At 43.7% G+C, this 21,180-nt stretch overlaps 1 protein-coding gene across 1 annotated transcript in view; it reads left to right on the forward strand.

Moving 5' to 3' along the window:
• Positions 1–20,161, forward strand: part of LOC109902889 (5-hydroxytryptamine receptor 2A) — a 34,075-nt gene extending 13,914 nt beyond the window's left edge. The window contains exons 2-3 of the mRNA XM_031798217.1: positions 8,454–8,654; positions 18,806–20,161. Coding sequence (XP_031654077.1) covers positions 8,454–8,654; positions 18,806–19,629 — 1,025 coding nt within the window. The 3' untranslated portion in view covers positions 19,630–20,161. The remainder of the gene's footprint in view (positions 1–8,453; positions 8,655–18,805) is intronic.
• The last annotated feature ends 1,019 nt before the right edge of the window (positions 20,162–21,180 follow it).

Below are 21,180 nucleotides of genomic sequence, written 5' to 3' on the forward strand. Positions count from 1 at the left end.
GAGTGTCAAGTCTAGGTCCAAGAGGCTTCTAAAACTATTTATACCCCCAAGCCGTAAGACTCCTGAACATCTAATCAAATGGCTACCCAGACTATTTGCATTGCCCCCCCCCCCCCCTTTTACACTGCTGCTACCCTCTAATATTATCTACGGCAATGTCACTGTAATAACTCTACCTACATGTACATATTACCTCAATTACCTCGACTAACCGGTGCCCCCTCACATGACTCTGTGCCGGTAACCCCTCTATATAGCCTCGCTATTGTTATTTTACTGCTGATCTTTGTTACTTTTATTTCTTTTTTTGGGGGGGTGGTAATTTTCTGAAAACTGGTTGTTGGTTAAGGGCTTGAAAGTAAGCATTTCACTGTAAGGTCTACCTGTTGTATTTGGAACATGTAACAAATACCATTTGATTTGATTTGATTACAGAGATAGAGACGAAAAATGCTCAACCTCCAGATGAGTATGAGGGGGAAGTTTAAGTACAATTCTTACAAGCTTGTTTGGTTTGTAGCTTATTCTTTAGATGTGTGGGGCTGCTGGTGAACCATGATGCGCAGGCATAATCAAAATGACACTTGACTAGCTAGGTTTCCATCCTATTGGCGACACATTTTCAAGCAAATATTCTTCATAAAAACTAGGCCATTTCAGAGTTTCCTTCAGGACAATTTAGCACCAGACAACATGACAGGGAAGATTTTAATGCACCAGACATTTGATACATTTACCGGACACCCATATGCATTCAGATCCAGTCTGGTGCAGCCAGCACCATCAATAAACAAGGGATATTGGCCAAGTGAGACACATTTACGTTACCTTAAAAACAGCCTATAACAAACATATAACACACATTATTCATTGTGTTTCGATGTGTAGCACTTGTATTGGTTTTTAGGCTACTTTCCTAAAACAATAATTGTCCACCTCACGGTTCAGTTGTCACAGATTTGAGGACTAAATATATCAGGGTATTGCATGCAAAGGCCTATAGGCCTGTGTCCACTGTATGATATTAACATTTTAATAAATATACACAGCCGTTCAAAAGTTTGAGGCCACATAGAAATGTCCTTGTGTTTGAAAGAAAAGCTAACTTTTTGTCCATTAAAATAACATCAAATTGATCAGAAATACAGTGTAGACATTGTTAATGTTGTTAATGAATATTGTAGCTGGAAACGGCTGATTTTTATGGAATATCTACATTGGCGTACAGAGGCCCATTATCAGCAACCATCACTCATGTTCCAATGGCACATTGTGTTAGCTTATCCAAATGTATCATTTTAAAAGGCTAATTGATCATTAGAAAAACCTTTTGAAATGATGTTAGCAGAGTTTTAAAAGGTTTTTGTTCTGTTTAAAGAAGCAATAAAACTGGCATTCTTTAGACTAGTTGAGTATCTGGATCATCAGTATTTGTGGGTTCGATTACAGGCTCAAACTCATCAGTCTATTCTTGTTCTGAGAAATGAAGGCTATTCCATGTGAGAAATTGCCAAGAAACTGAAAATCTCGTACAACGTTGTGTACTACTCCCTTCACAGAACAGCGCAAATTGGCCCTAACCAGAATAGAAAGAGGAGTGGGAGGCACCAGTGCACAACTGAGCAAGAGCACAAGTACATTAGAGTGTCTAGTTTGAGAAACAGACGCCTCACAAGTTCTCAACTGGCAGCTTCATGAAATAGTACCGGCAAAACACCAGTCTCAACATCAACACCGAAGAGGTGACTCCGGGATGCTGGCCTTCAATATGAAAAAAGGCACAACCATCCCCAAAGCAATATATGTATATATATATATAAAATAAGTTTGACAACACTCCCCTGTTTTAGACCACCCCTGCCCCCAGTAAATGTTGATCCGTCCCTTAACTGGCCTGAATTGAGTTTGAGTTTATTTTATTTTTACAGGGACAGTGCACATTAATCAACGTTTCAGTAAAAGTGCCGGTTTTAGCCAGCCGGCTAACTTTCAACCGCAGTCCCTGGGCAGGTTATTAAAAACAATTACAATATAGACAATCATTGAGCAGTGAGCACACACAGAGCAACATAGGACAAGCAAGATGTAGCATACAGACAGAGCAGCATAGGACAAAAAGCAGCAAGACAAAATGTATAAAAGCAACAAAGTGTTTCCACACATCACAAGCCACAGACAACAGACAACATGGAAAGCGGCAATACACAGCTAAGGATTATGTTCACAAATCTGATTGACCTTTAGCCATGTCTTCATGCATTTTGTGAAAGTGTGATATGTGGTGCAGTTATGTATGTGTGTCTGATGGCAGTGTATTCCAGACATGGGAAGCTCTCACAGAGAAAGCTGATTTACTAAAGGTGCTTTTCCTTAAGGGAACTATACAGTTACTTCTCATGGCAGACCTTGTGGATCTGCTGCCATATGTTTCTGTTTTCTGTTTAACAAAAATACTGAGTGGAGGGGGAGCCGGGCCATTTAGGAGCTTGAATACAAGACATGCGTCGATGTATTGCACAAGATTTTCCCAACTCAGGAGCTCATGCTTTCTGAGGATGTAACAGTGATGATGGCTATTGGGCTTCCTATCAAGCACTTTGAGAGCCTGTTTGTAGACAGACTGAATAGGTTTTAATGTTGTACAGCAAGCTTGGGGCCAACTAGTCAAGCAGTATGTATCATAGATTTGAAGTACAGTTTTGCTACCTCTGTAGTCAAACAATTTCGTATAAATCGTAAATTAGCTAGGTTGAATTTGGTTATTTGAATTACCTTTATCACATGCTTTTTAAAAAATAGGTTGGAATAAAGTACTTAAAATCAGATACCACCTGGAGCTTCTCCCCTGACACATAGACATCTGGCTCAATAGCATCTGTTGCCCTCTTTGTGAAGAACTGCAAACTGTTTTTTTTCACATTGAGATGCAAACACGAGTCACTGAGCCACTTTGTAACCTGGACCATTACAGTAGTGAGTTCTTGTGCAGCTTGTTGTTGCTCTTTCCATGCACATATATCACTGTATCATCTGCATACATTTGAACTTCAGACCCAGTACGGACAAAAGGCAGATCATTAATGTACAGGCTGAACAGGAGAGGCCCCAGTATTGACCCTTGGGGCACGCCCACGTCATAGCTAAGAGTGGGCGACAGTTCATTGCTCACTCTGACACACTGAGTACTGCCTTCAAGGTATGATTTCATCCATGTCAAGGCATCGGGGGAAAAGTTGAACTTGGACAATTTTGTGATGAGAATCTCATGGTTAACAGTATCAAAAGCCTTCCTTAGGTCCAGAAACACAGCCCAAAAAACGCCCTCTTTGTCCATCTTGGACTTCACATTTTCCAGGAGAAAGCAGTTTCAGTGGAGTGTTTCGCTCTGAAGCCAAACTGCATGGAGTGTAATGTGAAGGGGCTGTTGTTGAGATGGGCAATCAGTTGTTCTGCTACACACTTTTCAACAACCTTTGACACCACAGGTAGTATACTAATGGGCCTGTAGTTATTCACGTCAGCAGGGTCGCCTGTTTTAAAGATGGCCATTATTATGGCCGGCTTCCATACCCTTGGAAACACCCCGAGACCAATAGATGTGTTGGTGACCTTAGTAATGGGGCCAATGAGTGACTTTAGTGAGCTAATCACCTTGTTCACCTTTGACTCAGAAACCTCCCTTATGATGAAGACAGGTTGAGCGTCATTCACTAGCACTGAGCCCAAGAAACCAGTGGAGGGGTTCTGTGTTAGTACCCTGACAGAATCAATAAAGTAGGAATTGAAGGCTATTGCTATTTTGACAGCATCCTGTGTTAGATTGTTATTCACCATGATTTATAGTCTTTTTGCAGTGTTACTATGGTCTTTCCCTGTTAACTTTTTTAGATTATCCCAGATCAATTTAGAATTTCCCTTTGCTTCACCAACTATGTTAATAAAATGTTTGCCTTGGCCTGTCTGATTTCTTTCATCACCTTATTTCTCAACATGGTAAACCTACATCTGTCATGCTCATTTTTAGAGCATAATTTCGTTCTTTCATCAATTTCCAGATTTCTCCATTTAGCCAAGGAAGAGTGCTCTTTTGGCCAGGCTTGGATTTGATTTTCTTTAGGAAACCATTTATTGTAGTCTGGATTGTGGATAGAAAAACCTGACTATCAGCTTCCACGTCTGTATAGGACAAGAGATCATTCCAGTTAATTCCCTTAATTGCGTTTTCAAAATAGTTTAATTCACTCCTAGGTATTCTTAGTTGATCCGGCTTTCTAACAGTAGAGAGGTTAAACCTGCTCTTAGACAGCTTTCTGGCTATAAGTGTCAGATTATGATCAGATAGCCCAGTAACCATATTGAATGATTTAGTCACTCTCTCTGGTTTATTACTGAACACCAAATCAATCTGTGTTTTAGAGCAACAAGTCACCCTGGTCGGCCCTTTAACTAGCTGTGTAAGGTCATTGGTGAAGATCATAAGACATGTCTGTTACAGAGTGCAAGCGGGAAGAGATGGTTAGATTTTTCGCCCCATCAGATCTCATTTTCATCAAATATGCGAGGTTACAGTGATTTTAATTGAATTTCAGTTTCCATGCATCATTTACAAAGGGTTTAAGTTACGCCCACGCATCTCAAGTTTGGATTCGGCCCACAGAAAATATAAGGTTGCATAGGATCTCATAAAAATGCCGCCAGACGTCTGCGGGTTACGTGGCTGGTTAGTCACTCTGCTCTTCACCTCTCACCCCCAAGTGACGTGTTTGTTTGGGCTGTACTGTTCAGCAAATTGATGATCAGCAAATTGCCTTCTACTCTCTTCTATCTCAGAGCTTTCCGTATTCACCCTCTCTCTCATCTCCAATTATCTCCATCTCTTCTTCTAAAGACACACCTGAAGATGAATAGAAGCGCTGCATTATTATTACGAACACATTTCCTGGCTGTTTCAACATCATACACACAGTCACATGGTCTGACGGTGTGTTTCTAGGTTCTGAACAGAATGTAATAACTGTGAATGTAATCTTCTCAAAAGGAGCAGGCCTCCTGCTGTTCTGAATAAGAATCACAATCTTCCAGCTGATATACAGGATTGGTTTTGTCAGAGCACATACATTATGTTGGAATAACCTGTCATTGTGTCAAGATTTTTACCCCATTTTTACCCCACTGACCCTGGTGGAATAGAGTTCTGTGAGCTTTCATGTCAATTAGTTTATTTCACGTGTACGTGGAGAGATTTAGGGTTTATAAAGTCAGACTCATTCTTTATGGTAATGACTGTGACAAGCAACTTTTAGAATTTCTTTGATGTAGCGCGGTAGAGAGGTAGAGAGAGAGAGGAGGAGGAGGAGAAGGATAGAAAGGGCGAGACAGAGAGATTACAGAGAAACATTAGAAATACACTATTTACAATTCACCACTGACATACAGTATGGCAGCCTTGAGGAAGTAAATAAGATCGGGTTAGAGAGAAAAACCCTGTTCACGTCTCTGGAGCGACTCTTTATGTCTGAGTCGTTGATGAAAAACTTGGTGTATATACAATTTGTGGTCATGCAGGTCTCTAGCTCTCTATCTCTTTGTTTTCTCTCCATCTATGCCCCTCTCCTCTCACTTTATCTTTTACTCGTCCTCTTTCCCTTTCTCTACCACTCTTCTCCCCCTCTCTCCCTCCACCCTGCTCTCTGTTTGGTAGGAAACACAAATCCAGCTTTGGTCAGGGGGAAGGCAAGAAAGCCTGAAGCTGTCAGCGAGTTTGAGGAGAAAAGCTCTTTCATTTATCTCCAGTGCCCAGATTGATGCCCCTGCCAATATCTGTATGAAAATATACAGCCTCCCTCTGTGGATTCTCTGCCTCTGGGCTCTCTTCTGCTTCCGTCAGTCAATATTGTTTTGTTTCCAGTTTTTACCCCACTGGGTACAGCAGGCGGACAAGCAAAAAAAATAATAACTTAACCCGACTTGTCCTCTTTCTTAGGGTGTTCAGACGAGCGTGTGCACTTATCCGCCGGAGCTGTGAAATGCTACGGTGTCAAGAGTTTTTGAAAGGAGTGAAAATAGGTCCCTTTTCAGCAGACTTCTTTTCAAAAAGCGTTGAAGGGTAATTCACTGTGGCTGCTCTGCCCAGCCTTAGACCAGCATCATGGCTGCAGGTCAGAAAGACAGGGTGGGATGGAGCCAAATCAGGCAGGCTCTGCTGGTCATACACTACACCACTTCTAAAATCTTAACTTGCTCGCATTTCCCCAAATCTTTCATTCCATCCATCATCAACCCCAGCATGCGTGTGCTCGCATTACACCATGATTCCCTAGTTGATCCTGCCTTGCTTTTCTCCGTTTTCATAGGGAAAAAATGTTGACATGCAAACAGTAAGCTGTTTTATTAGTGTGCACATTGTTATGTGTAGAAACATCAAAAAAGAGACAGAGGTGCAGAATATAGAATTGTATAAAATAATAATGGGGCCATTTGCACGCCCCTGTGCCCCTTGTGGGTCGAGATTTCACTTAAGGACCAACCAAATGGTCTAAATGAGCAAAATCCGGAGCACCGGTATCGCGGGACTAGGTGTGTGTGCAGGAATCAGACGCAGAGAGAGAGTAACGGAGTAAAGTGCTTTACTATTGCACACCAAACTGATAAGCCCAATACAATACAGGGCGCAGGACACTATACCAGACAACCCAAAACCACAGGGTGTCCAGTATAGAAAATAAAATACACCACGACCTAATATGTACACACGTAACAAAAGACAATCCTGCACAAAACAAGGGCGGGTCAAACTACTACATATAGGGAAGCTAATTAAACCAAAATACACACAGGTGAAACTAATAAGACAAAACCAACAGACAAAGGAAAAAGGGATCGGTAGCGGCTAGTAGGACGGTGACGACGACCGCCGAACAGGCAGGGGAGCCAACTTCTGGCGGAAGTCGTGACAACCGGATTTCTCTCCACAGCTCAACCATCTGTCTTCCATCAACTCGGTCCACAACTTGCATGTTGTTGTTCCTTTCCTCTTCGCTATCATTGTTTTGGTCTCACATGCTGAGTGCTCATCGGCTATTGGCAGCAGTCCTTGCCAAATCACATTGTAGCACAAGATGCACAACCAACATATCAGGATATCCGACAGGGGTCTGGAGAACAGAACAGCCATCATCGGTGCGTCCTTGACCTGCCCAATGTACTGGTCCTAGCCCAAGTTCATAGGATTTCACCCCGATCATGAAAGTTCATGGCAAAATCGTGTAGGGAATGTTCTAGACTATACAGACCACAGGAGGCACATCATCATCATTATAAGATCCTAATCTGCAAACATAGACTGGGTCCATTTTCATCCCCCTTCCCTTTATCTTCACTCTTACCTCTCTTTCTCTTCCCTCCATCCATTATGGCACTCAGATGGGCAGACCAAAATATCAAATACGATAGAGAAGTGCATGCTGGGACAGCTTGAGGTCTAATGACTTCCCACTTCAGAGAGGTGAGAGAGGTGAGAGAGAGGTAAGAGATGGAGAGAGAGGGGAGAGAGAGTTGCTGATAAAAAGATGTAGAAAGAGGCATTAGCATTGCTGGATGTCTAATCCTTTTCCACCTCCATGGGAGAGGAAAGAGAGAAGTGAGAAAGAGTGATGAAGTGGGCTGACATAGAGAAGGAGAGACAGAGAGATAAAGAGGAAGGAAGAGAAAGAGAGAGACATAGGGCTGTCAGTCCGTGACAATCAGTCAAAATAAACATGCTTTACGTAAGGCTCTCCTTCAGGAGAGAGGAGAGGAGCGAGGGAGTCTGTGACCTCCCAACAGAGAGAAAGAGAAATAGAGGAGGATAAATTGGAGAATAGAGAAACAGTGTAACTACCACATCTGACTGCGCTTGCCAACAGTGAGATTCCCTATCTCCAGCTTATTATCACATTCTAATGCCTGGTCTTTATTCTGTACTTTTACTGTGTACTCTTTTCATTTGGAGGTTGTATTTAGTTGTGTCTGTATGGGGGATGTAGCTACAGCTTCTCTAAACTGCCTTGTACATTTTGAGAAAGGCTGCTTTGCGCTGTGTTTGTGAACCTCAGACTTACTTTAAAACACACACACACGCTATGTTTTAGAGGGTTTGGAGGTGTTCCACGCATCTGAGTCATTCTATTTTATGTGTTTTGGTCACCTCATAACAATCTTTTTAGTTGCTATTACTACCCAACAACTCTTATAAAAACTCCACTGTCTCTGCAAATGCATTTTACAACCAACACCAATTCCATAAAAATAAATGTGGTAGGTGCTGAAAGTCTCACATATATCTTGTAACTGGTATTCCCATTACAAGACAGGGTTGCTGTAATTGGTGTTTAATTTCCTCTGTAAAAAAAAGTACATCCGCAAAAAAACTATTTCCCAGAGTTCATTGAGTTTTCCCTGTGTCGCCCCTACAGACCACTGGTGGCCCCTGCCCTCGGACCTGTGCCCTATCTGGATCTACCTGGATGTGCTGTTCTCCACAGCCTCCATCATGCACCTGTGTGCCATCTCTCTGGACCGCTACATCGCCATCAGAAACCCCCTCCACCACAGCCGCTTCAACTCCCGAACCAAGGCTCGCCTCAAGATCATGGCTGTCTGGACCATCTCTGTGGGTAAGAGACTGGAAGGAAGACAAGCCTGCACAAGTATATGATGCCCTCTTACTTTAGAGAGACGGAAAGAGATAGAGAGAGTGAGGAAGAGGGAGAAGAAGAGAGAGCATGTGGGTCTTTCTATAAATAATGGGGCCAATGTGTGACATTGGGATCAACATTTCAAAATGGTTTGAAACAAAAAATAAAAAGGATTTTCGTGCAGTTCCACATGTGCACTTAGAGGAATAAGTGTGAATATATGCAAATGGGCCCATAACTCCAGCTACAACAACATAGGACTAGGACTATAATCCTTTAAGCAGGGTTCATTAAGACATTGGCAAGTCAAATTCAAGGACTTTCAGGGACTTTTCCAAGCACTTAATTGTTATTTTCACTGACCTCAATGTTATACAATTGTATAATTTACATAATTGTACATATAGCCCTAATATATAACACCCCCCATTACCACTGTAAGAATAATGCATTTAGGCCAAAAAGGCAAACAAGTAGGGAGGGCATTAGCACTAAGAATAATGCATTTGGGCCAAAAAGGCCAACAAGTAGGGAGGGCATTAGCACTAAGAATAATGCATTTAGGCCAAAAAGGCCAACAAGTAGGGAGGCATTAGCACTAAGTATAATTAAAAAAATGTTGGCCTTGCCAATGCATTGATTTTCTAATTATTATTACATTCTAAAATATGTGAGAATATATGGGACATTGCCTGACTAAATAAATTGGATGCATGCGTGACGATTTTTCTGTAGCTTACATGGCCGACGCAGCCATGAATAGTGGTAGCATGAATCTCAACATCACTGTTTTATAATGAGAAAGCGACCAAAAAACGGGTTCCTTTTGTAATGGAAGGATTTGTATGGAAAGCCAAGTTGAAGCCAACGTTGGATGCTGTCGTCATAATAACCGCACCTGGTTTTAACGCGACAGAGTTACTCAACACCCTTCAATTGAAGCTGCGGAAACAAACGAAAGAGGCCAAATCTCTCATGAAAACAGATTTAAAAAATGTAATAACTTATGAATTGGCTACAATTTTTACAAGGACTTTTAATGCACCAAATTGAGGAAATGTCAGATTTTCAAGGTAGGCCTACAGTACCAGTCAGAAGTTTGGACACATCTACTCATTCCAGGGTTTTTCTTTATTTTGACTATTTTCTACATTTTGAAGACCTCACAACTATGAAATAACACATATGGAATCATGTAGTAACCAAAAAAGTATTAAACAAAAAATATATTTTAGATTTAAGATTCTTCAAAGTAGCCACCCTTTGCCTTGATGACAGATTTGCACACTCTTGGCATTCTCTCAACCAGCTTTATTATGGCAAGAACATTGCAAATAAGTAAAGACTTTAAGACATGAAGGTCCGTCAATGCGGAAAATTTCAAGAACTTTGAAAGTTTCTTCAAGTGCAGTCGCAAAAACCATCAAGAGTTATGATGAAACTGTCTATCATGAGGACCACTACAGGAAAGGAAGACTACAGGAAAGGAACACCCAGAATTACCTCTGCTGCAGAGCATAAGTTCATTAGAGTTACCAGACACATCTCAACATCAACTGTTCAGAGGAGACTGCGTGAATCAGGCCTTCATGGTTGAATTGCTGCAAAGAAATCACTACTAAAGGACACCAGTAATAAGAAAATGCTTGCTTGGGCCAAGAAACACGAGCAATAAACATTAGACCAGTGGAAATCAGTCCTTTGGTCTGAGTACAAATTTGAATTTGCAACCGCTGTGTCTTTTTGAGAGGCAGAGTAGGTGAACGGATGATCTCTGCATGTGTGTGTAACAGTATAGCTTCCGTTCCTCTCCTCGCCCATACCTGGGCTCGAACCAGGAACCCTCTGCACACATCAACAACTGACACCCACGAAGCATCGTTACCCATCGCGCCACAAAAGCCATGGCCCTTGCAGAGCAAGGGGAAGAACTAAGTCAAGGCCTCAGAGCGAGTGACGTCATCAATTGAAACACTATTAGCGCGCACCCTGCTAACTAGCTAGCCATTTCACATCGGTTTCACTCACCCTCTCCTTTTCTGCAGCAACCAGTGATCCGGGTCAACAGCATCAATGTAACAGTATAGCTTCCGTCCCTCTCATCACCCGTACCTGGGCTCGAACCAGGGACCCTCTGCACACAGACAACAGTCACCCTCAAAGCATTGTTACTCATCGCTCCACAAATCCCCAGACCTTGCAGAGCAAGGGGAACAACTACTTCAAGGTCTCAGAGTGAGTGACGTCACCGATTGAAACGCTGTTATCGCACACACTGCTAACTAGCTAGCCATTTCACATCGGTTACATGTGGTTCCCACCATGAAGCATGGAAGAGAAAGTGTGATGGTGTGGGGGTGCTTTGCTGGTGACACTGTAGGTGATTTATTTAGAATTCAAGGCACACTTAACCAGCATTCACAGTATCACAGCATTCTGCAATGATACGCCATCCCATCTGGTTTGCCCTTAGTGGGACTATCATTTGTTTTTATACAGGATAATGACCCAAAACACACCTCCAGGCCGTGTAAGGGCTATTTGACCAAGAAGGAGAGTGATGGAGAGCTGCATCAGATGACCTGGCCTCCACAATCAGATGACCTGACCTCCACCCAATTGAGATGGTTTGGGATGAGTTGGACCGCAGAGTGAAGGAAAAGCAGCCAACAAGTGCTCAGCATATGTGGGAACTCCTTCAAGACTGTTGGAAAAACATTCCACATGAAGCTGGTTGAGAGAATGCCAAGAGTGTGCAAAGCTGTCATCAAGGCAAAGGGTGGCTACTTTGAAGAATCTCAAATATAAAATATATTTTGATTTGAGTATCATTTTTTGTTTACTACTACTTTTTTGTTTACTACTACAACACAGAGTTACACATGGGATAAACAATCATACAGTCAATAACACAATAGAAAAATCTGTATACAGTGTGTGCAAATGAAGTTAGGAGGTAATTCAATAAATAGGCCCCAAGCAGCGAAGTAATTACAATTTAGCAGTTTACACTGGAGTGATATACAGTGGGGCAAAAAAGTATTTAGTCAGCCACCAATTGTGCAAGGTCTCCCACTTAAAAAGATGAGAGAGGCCTGTAATTTTCATCATAGGTACACTTCAACTATGAAGAGAGAGAGAGAGAGAGAGAGAGAGAGAGAGAGGTTAAATTGTTTTTTTTTTGTCACTATATTAGATTAAGCAGGGTTGATTTGATGATGTTGAAATGTTAAAGTTGCTTGAATAGTGGAGGCAGCTCCTGTTTTCTTTGTGGTTCTAAATCAATAGATGTTTAGTGGTCTGAAAATGTCGGAAACGTGTACAGTTGAAGTCGGAAGTTTACGCACACTTAGGAGTCATTAAAGCTAGTTTTTCAACATCTCCACCTATGTCTTGTTTACAAAATATAGTTTTGGGAAGTCAGTTAGGACATCTACTTTGTGCATGACACAAGTAATTTTTCCAACAATTGTTTACAGACAGATATCTTCACTTAGAATTCACTGTATCACAATTCCAGTGGGTCAGAAGTGTACAGACACTAAGTTGACTGTGCCTTTAAACAGCTTGGAAAATTCTGGAAAATTATGTCATGGCTTTAGAAGCAAAACGACATAATTTGAGTCAATTGGAGATGTTTCTGTGGATGCATTTCAAGGCCTACTTTCAAACTCAATGCCTCTTTGCTTGACATTATGGGAAAATCAAAAGAAATCAGCCAAGACCTCCACAAGTCTGGTTCATCCTTGGGAGCAATTTCCAAATGCCTGAAGGCACCACGTTCATCTGTACAAACAATAGTACGCAAGTATAAACACCAGGCGACCACACAGCCGCCATACCGCTCAGGAAGGAGACGCATTCTGCCTCCTAGAGATGAAAGTACTTTAGGGCGGAAAGTGCAAATCAATCCCAGAACAACAGCAAAGGACCTTGTGAAGATCCTGGAGGAAACAGGTACAAAAGTATTTATATCCACAGTAAAACGAGTCCTATCTCAACATAACCTGAAAGGCCGCCCATCAAGGAAGAAGCCACTGCTCCAAAACCGCCATAAAAAAAGCCAGACTACGGTTTGCAACTGCACCTGGGGACAAAGATTGTACTTTTTGGAGAAATGTCCTCTGGTCTGATGAAACAAAAATAGAACTGTTTGGCCATAATGACCATTGTTATGTTTGGAGGAAAAAGGGGGAGGCTTGCAAGCCGAAGAACACCATCCCAACCGTGAAGCACGGGGGTGGCAGCATTATGTTGTGCGGGTGCTTTGCTGCAGGAGAGACTGGTGCACTTCACAAACTAGATGGCATCATGAGGAAAATTATGTGGATATATTTAAGCAACATCTCAAGACATCAGTCAGGAAGTTAATGCTTGGTCGCAAATGGGTCTTCCAAATGGACAATGACACCAAGCATACTACCACAGTTGTGGCAAAATGGCTTAAGGACAACAAAGTCAAGGTATTGGAGTGGCCATCACAATGCCCTGACCTCAATCTTATAGAACATTTGTGGGCAGAATTGTAAAAGTGTGCAAGCAAGGAGGCCTACAAACCTGACTCAATTACACCAAAATTCACCCAACTTTTATGTAACTAGATAAGCAAATGTTGATTTATTTAGGCCATAACAAAGGGGTTGAGTACTTATTGACTTTAAATATTTCATTTTTTATTCATTAGAAAAGCTTTTGTCATTATGCACGTAACGCTAGTGACAGGTGTGCACCCTAACGTGCAGCCTGGTGACCTAGAGGCCAGAGAGGGAGCACACGTGACAGTACCCCTTCCCCTCCCTGACGTGCAGCTCCAGCTGCAGGACGCCGACCAAGATGACGATCCCGGGGATCAGGAGCGGAACGGTCACCTCTGCTAAGGTGCGGGAACCTGTCGATCCGGCTGAGGTGCAGGAGCATGACGACCTAGAGCGCCGGAGAAAGTGCATACGTGACAGTACTCCCTCCCCGGCGCGTTCGGCTCCAGCCACAGGACGCCAACCACAGGGACGATCCCGTGGATCCGTAGAGGACTGGTCGCCTCCGCTGAGGCACAGAAACCAGACGAACCGGCTGAGGAATGAGAGCCTGATGAGCTGGCTGAGACCTCCCCAGTTGCCTCGGGTGAGGCACGGGAACCTGTTCACTCAGCTTAGGCATGGGAGCCAATCCAACCCGCGTATTCATGGGAGCCTACATACTGTCTGAGGCCTCCCAGGTAGCTCTGGTTCCAACACCCGGACCCGACATCACCACAACACAAAAAAACACTCCCCAATGCTTCCTTTTGTTGAGTCGTCATTCTGTAACGATGTACGGTGAGAGTCGGGAAGCAAGTTCAGGGAGTGAATACATTTAATTAAGAAATGAACAAAACAAGAAACACAAACAGCGCACCGACATAAAACAGCAACAATGACAACTGGGGAAGAAACCAAAGGGAGTGATATATATAAAGGGCAGGTAATCAAGGAGGTGATGGAGTCCAGGTGAGTGTCATTATGCGCATAACGCTGGTGACAGGTGTGCGCCCTAACGAGCAGCCTGGTGACCTAGAGGCCGGAGAGGGAGCACACGTGACAGGCTGTATAACAACAAAATGTGGAAAAAGTTATGTGGTGGGAATACTTTCTGAATGCACTGTATTTGATTAACTATTTAACTAACTATTTAGCAGTCTTAGGGCTAGGAGGTAGAAAATGTTCAGCGTCCTGTTGGTTACAGACTTGGTGCATCGGTATCACTTGCCGTGCAGTAGCAGAGAGAGCAGTCTATGACTTGGGTGGCTAGAGTCTGACCATTTTTAGAGGTATAGAGGTCCTGGATGGCAGGTAGCTCGGTCCCAGTGATGTTCTGGGCCATAGTCACTAGCCTATGTAGTGCCTTGCGGTTAGATGCCAAGCATTTGCCATACCAAGTGGTGTTGCAGCCAGGCAATATGCTCTCAAGGGTGCAGGTGTAGAGCTTTTGAGGATCTGAGGGCCCATACCAAATATTTTCAGCCTGCTGAGGGGTAAGAGGCATTGTCATGCCCTCTTCATGACTATTGGTGTGTTTGGAACATGATAGGTCCTTAGTGATGTAGAACACACACTAAACTTCAGCCCCGTCGATATGAGTGCTCGGCACTCTGTTTCCTGTTGTCCACAATCAGCGCCTTTGCTGAGGGAGAGGTTGTTGTCCTGGCACCACACTGACAGATTTCTGGCTTCCTCCCTGTGGATGAACAGGGAGTACAGGAGGGGACTAAGCACACACCCTTGAGGGGCCCCTGTTTTGAGGGTCAGCGTGGGGATGTGTTGTTGCCTAACCTCACCACATGCGGGTGTCTAGTCAGGAAGTCCAGGATCCTGTTGCAGAGGGAGGTGGTCAGTCCCAGGGTCCTTAGCATAATGATGCGCTTGGAGGGCACTATGGTGTTGAACACTGAGCTGTAGTCAATGACTTGTGTGGCTCCTTTCCAATGGTTCAATACCACCACTAATGATCCAGTCATGCTGTGTAGAGACACAGGGAGGCAGGGAGGGACAATGTCACATAGAACCAGGGAAGCAGAGAGAGACAATACACAATGTAGGGAGAAATGAACTACAGATATGACTCACCATTCCACAGGTTCCTGGTCCCAAGCGGAGCGCTAGAATATGATACGCTGCCGCCTGCAAATTAAATAAGATTATGTATGTCACTGCTGCTTATTTACATGTTAGGTCTCATCCCCCTCTCCTCTCGTTTATCTGCACATGGCAGAGAGAGAGAGAGAAGCTGAAGTGTAGCTGATGTTACACAGAACTGAGATGATGTATGGTGTTAAACAAACCCTGGAACAGTGCTGCTACTGCCCAGCCTATTGCACAAAAATGCTACCACAGAGAGACATCCCTGAAGACCTTACAAAACCCCACACATACACAGAACACACACCTCATCCTATACACACGCACACCCACCTCATCCTGCCATGACCAAGGAATGTTCCTTTGCCATGACCAGGACTTTATTAATTTTTCATATCAAACAAAATAACTTTTGTAAGACTGCCAAGCTCAATTAAAAAATAGTACTATTTGGTCTTTGAAACCAGCAGTTATTTTCTTTCCTGTTGAATCATTAAGGAGGTTCCTACAGCTTCCTGTATCTCTGTCATGTATTGTGCCTCAATATTGGTCTGACAGACAGAGACTGAAAGCATCCCCCGGGGCTATTTTTCTCACTTCAGACACACTGAGCTATAGTTTCCTCGAACAAAGAAACACGCAATAACCAAAGCCGTAAAAATGTACGTATTGGCATCAGCAGTTCCATGATAATGTAACTGCCACTGAAATAAATAATTAGCCGAGCTGTGTTTATTGGAGTAGTAGTAAATTGCTCCTACAGAGCAGAGTTACTGACCTAAGGTCAGTTTAACATTTCCTCTTCCTGGGGTTAAGCTCATGTTTTGTGTCTAGTGTGGTCTCCAACCCGGAGCTCTTTGTGTCTGTGGTTCTGGTGTGGACTTGTTAGTGTGGAAACATGGCAGAGATGGTTGAGATGTCTGGATCAGGTATGTGTTCTTTGGTCTGTCTCCAACTGCTGTGCCGGGTGTGCTGCTGCACTGCTCTACAGAAACCACTGAAGACCCAGGGCAACGTGAAGCTAGTCCAAAGCCATTACTCGAAGGAATTGTCTGTAGAGCTCCAAGACAGGATTGTCTCGAGGCACAGATCTGGGAAAGGGTAGCAAAACATTTCTGCAGCATTGAAGGTCCCCAAGAACACAGTGGCCTCCATCATTCTTAGATAGAATAAGTTTGGAACCTCCAAGACACTTCCTACAGCTGGCCATCTGGCCAAACTGAGCAATCGGGGGAGAAGGGCCTTGGTCAGGGAGGTGACCAAGAACCCGATGGTCACTCTGACAGAGCTCTCCAGAGTTCCTCTGTGGAGATGGGAGAGTCTTTCAGAAGGACAACAATCTCTGCAGCACTCCACCAATCAGACCTTTATGGTAGAGTGCCAGACGTAAGCCACTCCTCAGTAAAAGGCACATGACAGCCCACTTGGAGTTTGAGTGGCCAGCCAGAGCCTGAACTTGATCCCAATTGGACATCTCTGGAGAGACCTGAAAATAGCTGTGCAGCGATGCTCCCCAACCAACCTGTCAGAACTTGAGAGGATCTGCAGAGAAGAATGGGAGAAACTCCCCAAGTGTGCCAAGATTTTTGCGTCATACCCAAGAAGACTCTAGGCTGTAATTGTCAGAATGGTGGGTGTAGCTGGTGTATGCAGTCAGGCACAGGAGAGCAGAGAATTGGGAGCAATGTAACTTTACTCAGAATAATGAATGGTGCAAGGTAAAACAATAGACTTGCCCAAACACAAAACACACAAACATCAACTTTTACGCACGGGCAAGAAACAGCACCCGTCGAAATAACCAGTCACCAACTAACCAAACATGACATAAAACAATCCCGCACAACACCATGGGGGAAACAGAGGGTTAAATGCATGAACAATAATTAGGGGAATGAAAAACAGGTGTGTAGAAACAAAGACAAAACAAATGGAAAATGAAAAGTGGATCAGCGATGGCTTAGAAGACCGGCGACGCTGACCACCGAGCGCGGCCCGAACAAGGAGAGGAACCGACTTCGGCTGAAGTCATGACAGTAATCACTGCCAAAGGTGCTTCAACAAAGTACTGAGTAAAGGGTCTGAATAGTTCTGAATAGTTATTTCTAACACATTTGCAAAAAACTGTTTCTGATTTGTCAATATGGGGTATTGTGTGTAGATTGATGAGGGAAAAAAATGATTGAATCCAGTTTAGAATAAGGCTTTAACATAACAAAATGTGGAAAAGGGGAAGGGGTCTGAATACATTTCCAAATGCACTGTATATTTTTAGAGGGGGCCCACTGGACACAGACGTCAATTCAACATCTATTCTTGTTGGTTCCAAGTAATTTCATTGAAATGACGTGGAAACAACATTGATTTAACCAGTTTGTGCCAAGTGGGAGGAGATCATCAGGGTGAAGAGAAACGCAGACAAAACATATCTTTTGATTATTTCTGAATTCTGGGTATACAAGCATTTTGATGGATTTTTGGCCTCCTAAATATGACAATAAAATGCTGACTGTGGCCTTGTCAGAAAATCAAATAAGATTGTATTTGTTACATGTGCCAAATACAACGGTGGTAGACTTTACTCTGAAATGCTTGCTTACGAGCCCTTCCTAACTATGCAGAGTTTTTAATATTTATATACATAAATATTAAAAATAGTAACACAAGAGGAATAGAATATACAATAATGAAGCTAGAAACAGGAAGTACTCATCCTTCTTCCAAGCAAAGTCATGAACGTGTAATAAAACGAGGGACTATTTAATTTCTTTCGGATCAGGATGCAAAGGAATTAACTGGGCCAAAGAAGTTTCACAATGACATGTCCAGGAGTGGAATGTTAATTAACTTTCAATTGACTGATTTCCTCATATGAACTGTAACTCAGTAAAATCTTTGAAACGGTGGCATGTTGTGTTTGTAATTTTGTTCAGTATACTTGCAAATGGGTGGTTATAAATCATTGAATATGTTACCCATGCGCCTAAAGTGATGGGATCTTAATTCCATGTCTATTTTCCTGCTCTGAACCCCAAAATGTCAGTCAGTGTCAGGCCAGTTGCACCTCCTCCCTGAGGGCATTAGGGTCTCTGCATCAAACTGTGTTGCTGTGGGGATGAAAGCCATAGTGAATGGCTCCAGATGTATCTGTCCCTCACTCTCCCAAATCCAGTTATTGGACGCTAATGATAATAGTGCTGACTGAATCTGTGAGGGGAAATTGCAGGGTTTATATGTCCTGGTGGGCAGACAGTGGCGATATGAGGGCTATTGCATTAATAATGCAAGAGGATCCTGCCCTGGTGGCTTGATTTACGGTTGGAATGAGCAACAGGTTGACTATGATTGTTGACTTTCTTTACTTTTTGATATTACTGGTACAATCTTGAAGCGCCACAGTGCTCTGGTTTAGGCAGAGACGAGCTGTAGAAAATTACTTTGAAATCTCAAGAAATGGAACACACACAAGCACACAAACCTCACACCAAAATAACTTCTCTCTGTGTCTCTCTGTAGGTATCTCCATGCCCATCCCTGTCCTAGGCCTGCGGGACCACACAAAGGTATTTAAAGATGGCAGCTGCCTGCTGACAGATGACAGTTTCGTCCTGGTAGGCTCCTTCGTGGCCTTCTTCGTCCCCCTCACCATCATGGTGGTCACCTACTTCCTCACCATCAGCGCCCTGCAGAATGAGGCTACACTCTGCCTGGACCAGCTCGTGCCCAGGCCCAAGTGGAGTGCCACCCTGACCCTGGGATTTTTCCCACAGTCCTCGCTCTCCTCAGAGAAGCTCTTCTTCAGGCGTTCGCTCAGCCGCGACACGAGAGGGGTGGGAGGAGGGGTTGGCGGGGCTGGGGTGGACCCGCGGTACGGGCGTCGTACCATGCAGTCAATTAGCAATGAGCAGAAGGCCACCAAGGTCCTGGGTGTGGTCTTCTTCTTGTTCGTGGTCATGTGGTGTCCCTTCTTCATCACCAATGTGCTGGCAGTGGTGTGCAACCCCATGAACTGTGACCCGTGGGTGATGGGGGGGCTGCTGAACGTGTTCGTGTGGGTGGGATACCTCTCCTCAGCCGTCAACCCTCTGGTATACACTCTGTTCAACAAAACGTACCGTGCAGCCTTCTCCCGCTACGTACGCTGCCAGTACAGCCCGGAGAGGAAGCCTCTGCAGCTCATGTTGGTTAATACCATCCCTCCACTGGCCTACAACTCCACCCACCTGCCCCTGGAGGAAATGGGGTCCCTCAGGAATGGGGCCCACAGTGGTGGAGGACCAAATCAAACTCAGACAACGACAAGGCACCCAGGGACCAAGATGAGAGCATCAGCTGTGTGAGAGGTTGTGAGCCTGTGAGGACTGAATCTCCCATAATCCTAGTGAGATGTGCTGTGTTTTGATCACGATCTCACCTTGTTTCCGGAAGGAAACCTTTGGAACGGAGGTTCCTGTGCTGGAATGTGTTCAGTAGCTCTGTGGTGAGACTCATGCCAGAGAGGAATATGTGAAGAGAGAGGGTCCACTCCCGTCAAAATCTGTCCACGCGCGAATACAGTGATAAGCTGTAGGAAGCAGGGAGTACAGAGAGAGGAAAAGACACAACCTGCCTCACAAACACTTAAACTAGTTACACCAGAAGAGAACAACTGAGCTAAAGCAAAATTATCAGCAATAGCCAGGGGCCACGAGGGGATACATTTCCCCAAAATGATCATAGCCTGGATACCAGACTGTTTAGCTAACATTCCACTCCTTGTGTGCCAAAGATGTTTCACAATGACACATCAAGGAGTGGATTATTAACTAAACAGACTAGTACCTAAGCTACAGTGGCTTGCGAAAGTATTCACCCCCTTGGCATATTTCCTATTTTGTTACCTTATAACCTGGAATTTAAATAGATTTTTGGGGGGATTGTATCATTTGATTTACACAACATGCCTACCACTTTGAAGATACAAAATATTTTTATTGTGAAACAAACAAGAAGTAAGACAGCAAAACGGAAAACTTGAGCGTGCATAACTATTTACCCCCCCCAGCTGCAAGTCTCTTGGGGTATGTCTCTATAAGCTTGGCACATCTAGCCACTGGGATTTTTGCCCATTGTTCAAGGCAAAACTGCTCCAGCTCCTCCAAGTTGGATGGGTTCCACTGGTGTACAGCTATCTTTAAGTCATACCGCAGATTCTCAATTGGAATTAGGTCTGGGCTTTGACTAGGCCATTCCAAGACATCTAAATGTTTCCCCTTAAACCACTCAAGTGTTGCTTTAGCAGTATGCTTAGGGTCATTGTCCTGCTGGAAAGTAAATATCCGTCCCAGTCTCAAATCTCTTGAAGACAAACAGTTTTCCCTCAATAATTTCCCTGTATTTAGCGCCATCCATCATTCCTTCAATTCTGACCAGTTTCCCAGTCCCTGCCGATGAAAAACATACCTACAACATGATGCTGCCACCACCATGCTTCACTTTGGGGATGGTATTCTCGGGGTGATGAGAGGTGTTAGGTTTGTGCCAGACATAGCGTTTTACTTGATGGCCAAAAAGCTCAATTTTAGTCTCATCTAAGCTGAGTACCTTCTTCCATATGTTTGGGGAGTCTCCCACATGCCTTTTGGCGAACACCAAATGTGTCTCCTTATTTTTTTCTTTAAGCAATGGCTTTTTTCTGGTCACACGTCCATAAAGCCCAGCTCTATGGAGTGTACGGCTTAAAGTGGTCCTATGGACAGATACTCCAATCTCCGCTGTGGAGATTCCTTCAGGGATATCTTTGGTCTCTTTGTTGCCTCTCTGATTAATGCCCTCCTTGCCTGGTCCATGAGTTTTGGTGGGCGGCCCTCTCTTGGCAGGTTTGTTGTGGTGCCATATTCTTTCCATTTTTT

This window comes from Oncorhynchus kisutch, linkage group LG2 (assembly GCF_002021735.2).
Source record: "Oncorhynchus kisutch isolate 150728-3 linkage group LG2, Okis_V2, whole genome shotgun sequence".
Lineage (NCBI taxonomy): Eukaryota > Metazoa > Chordata > Actinopteri > Salmoniformes > Salmonidae > Oncorhynchus > Oncorhynchus kisutch.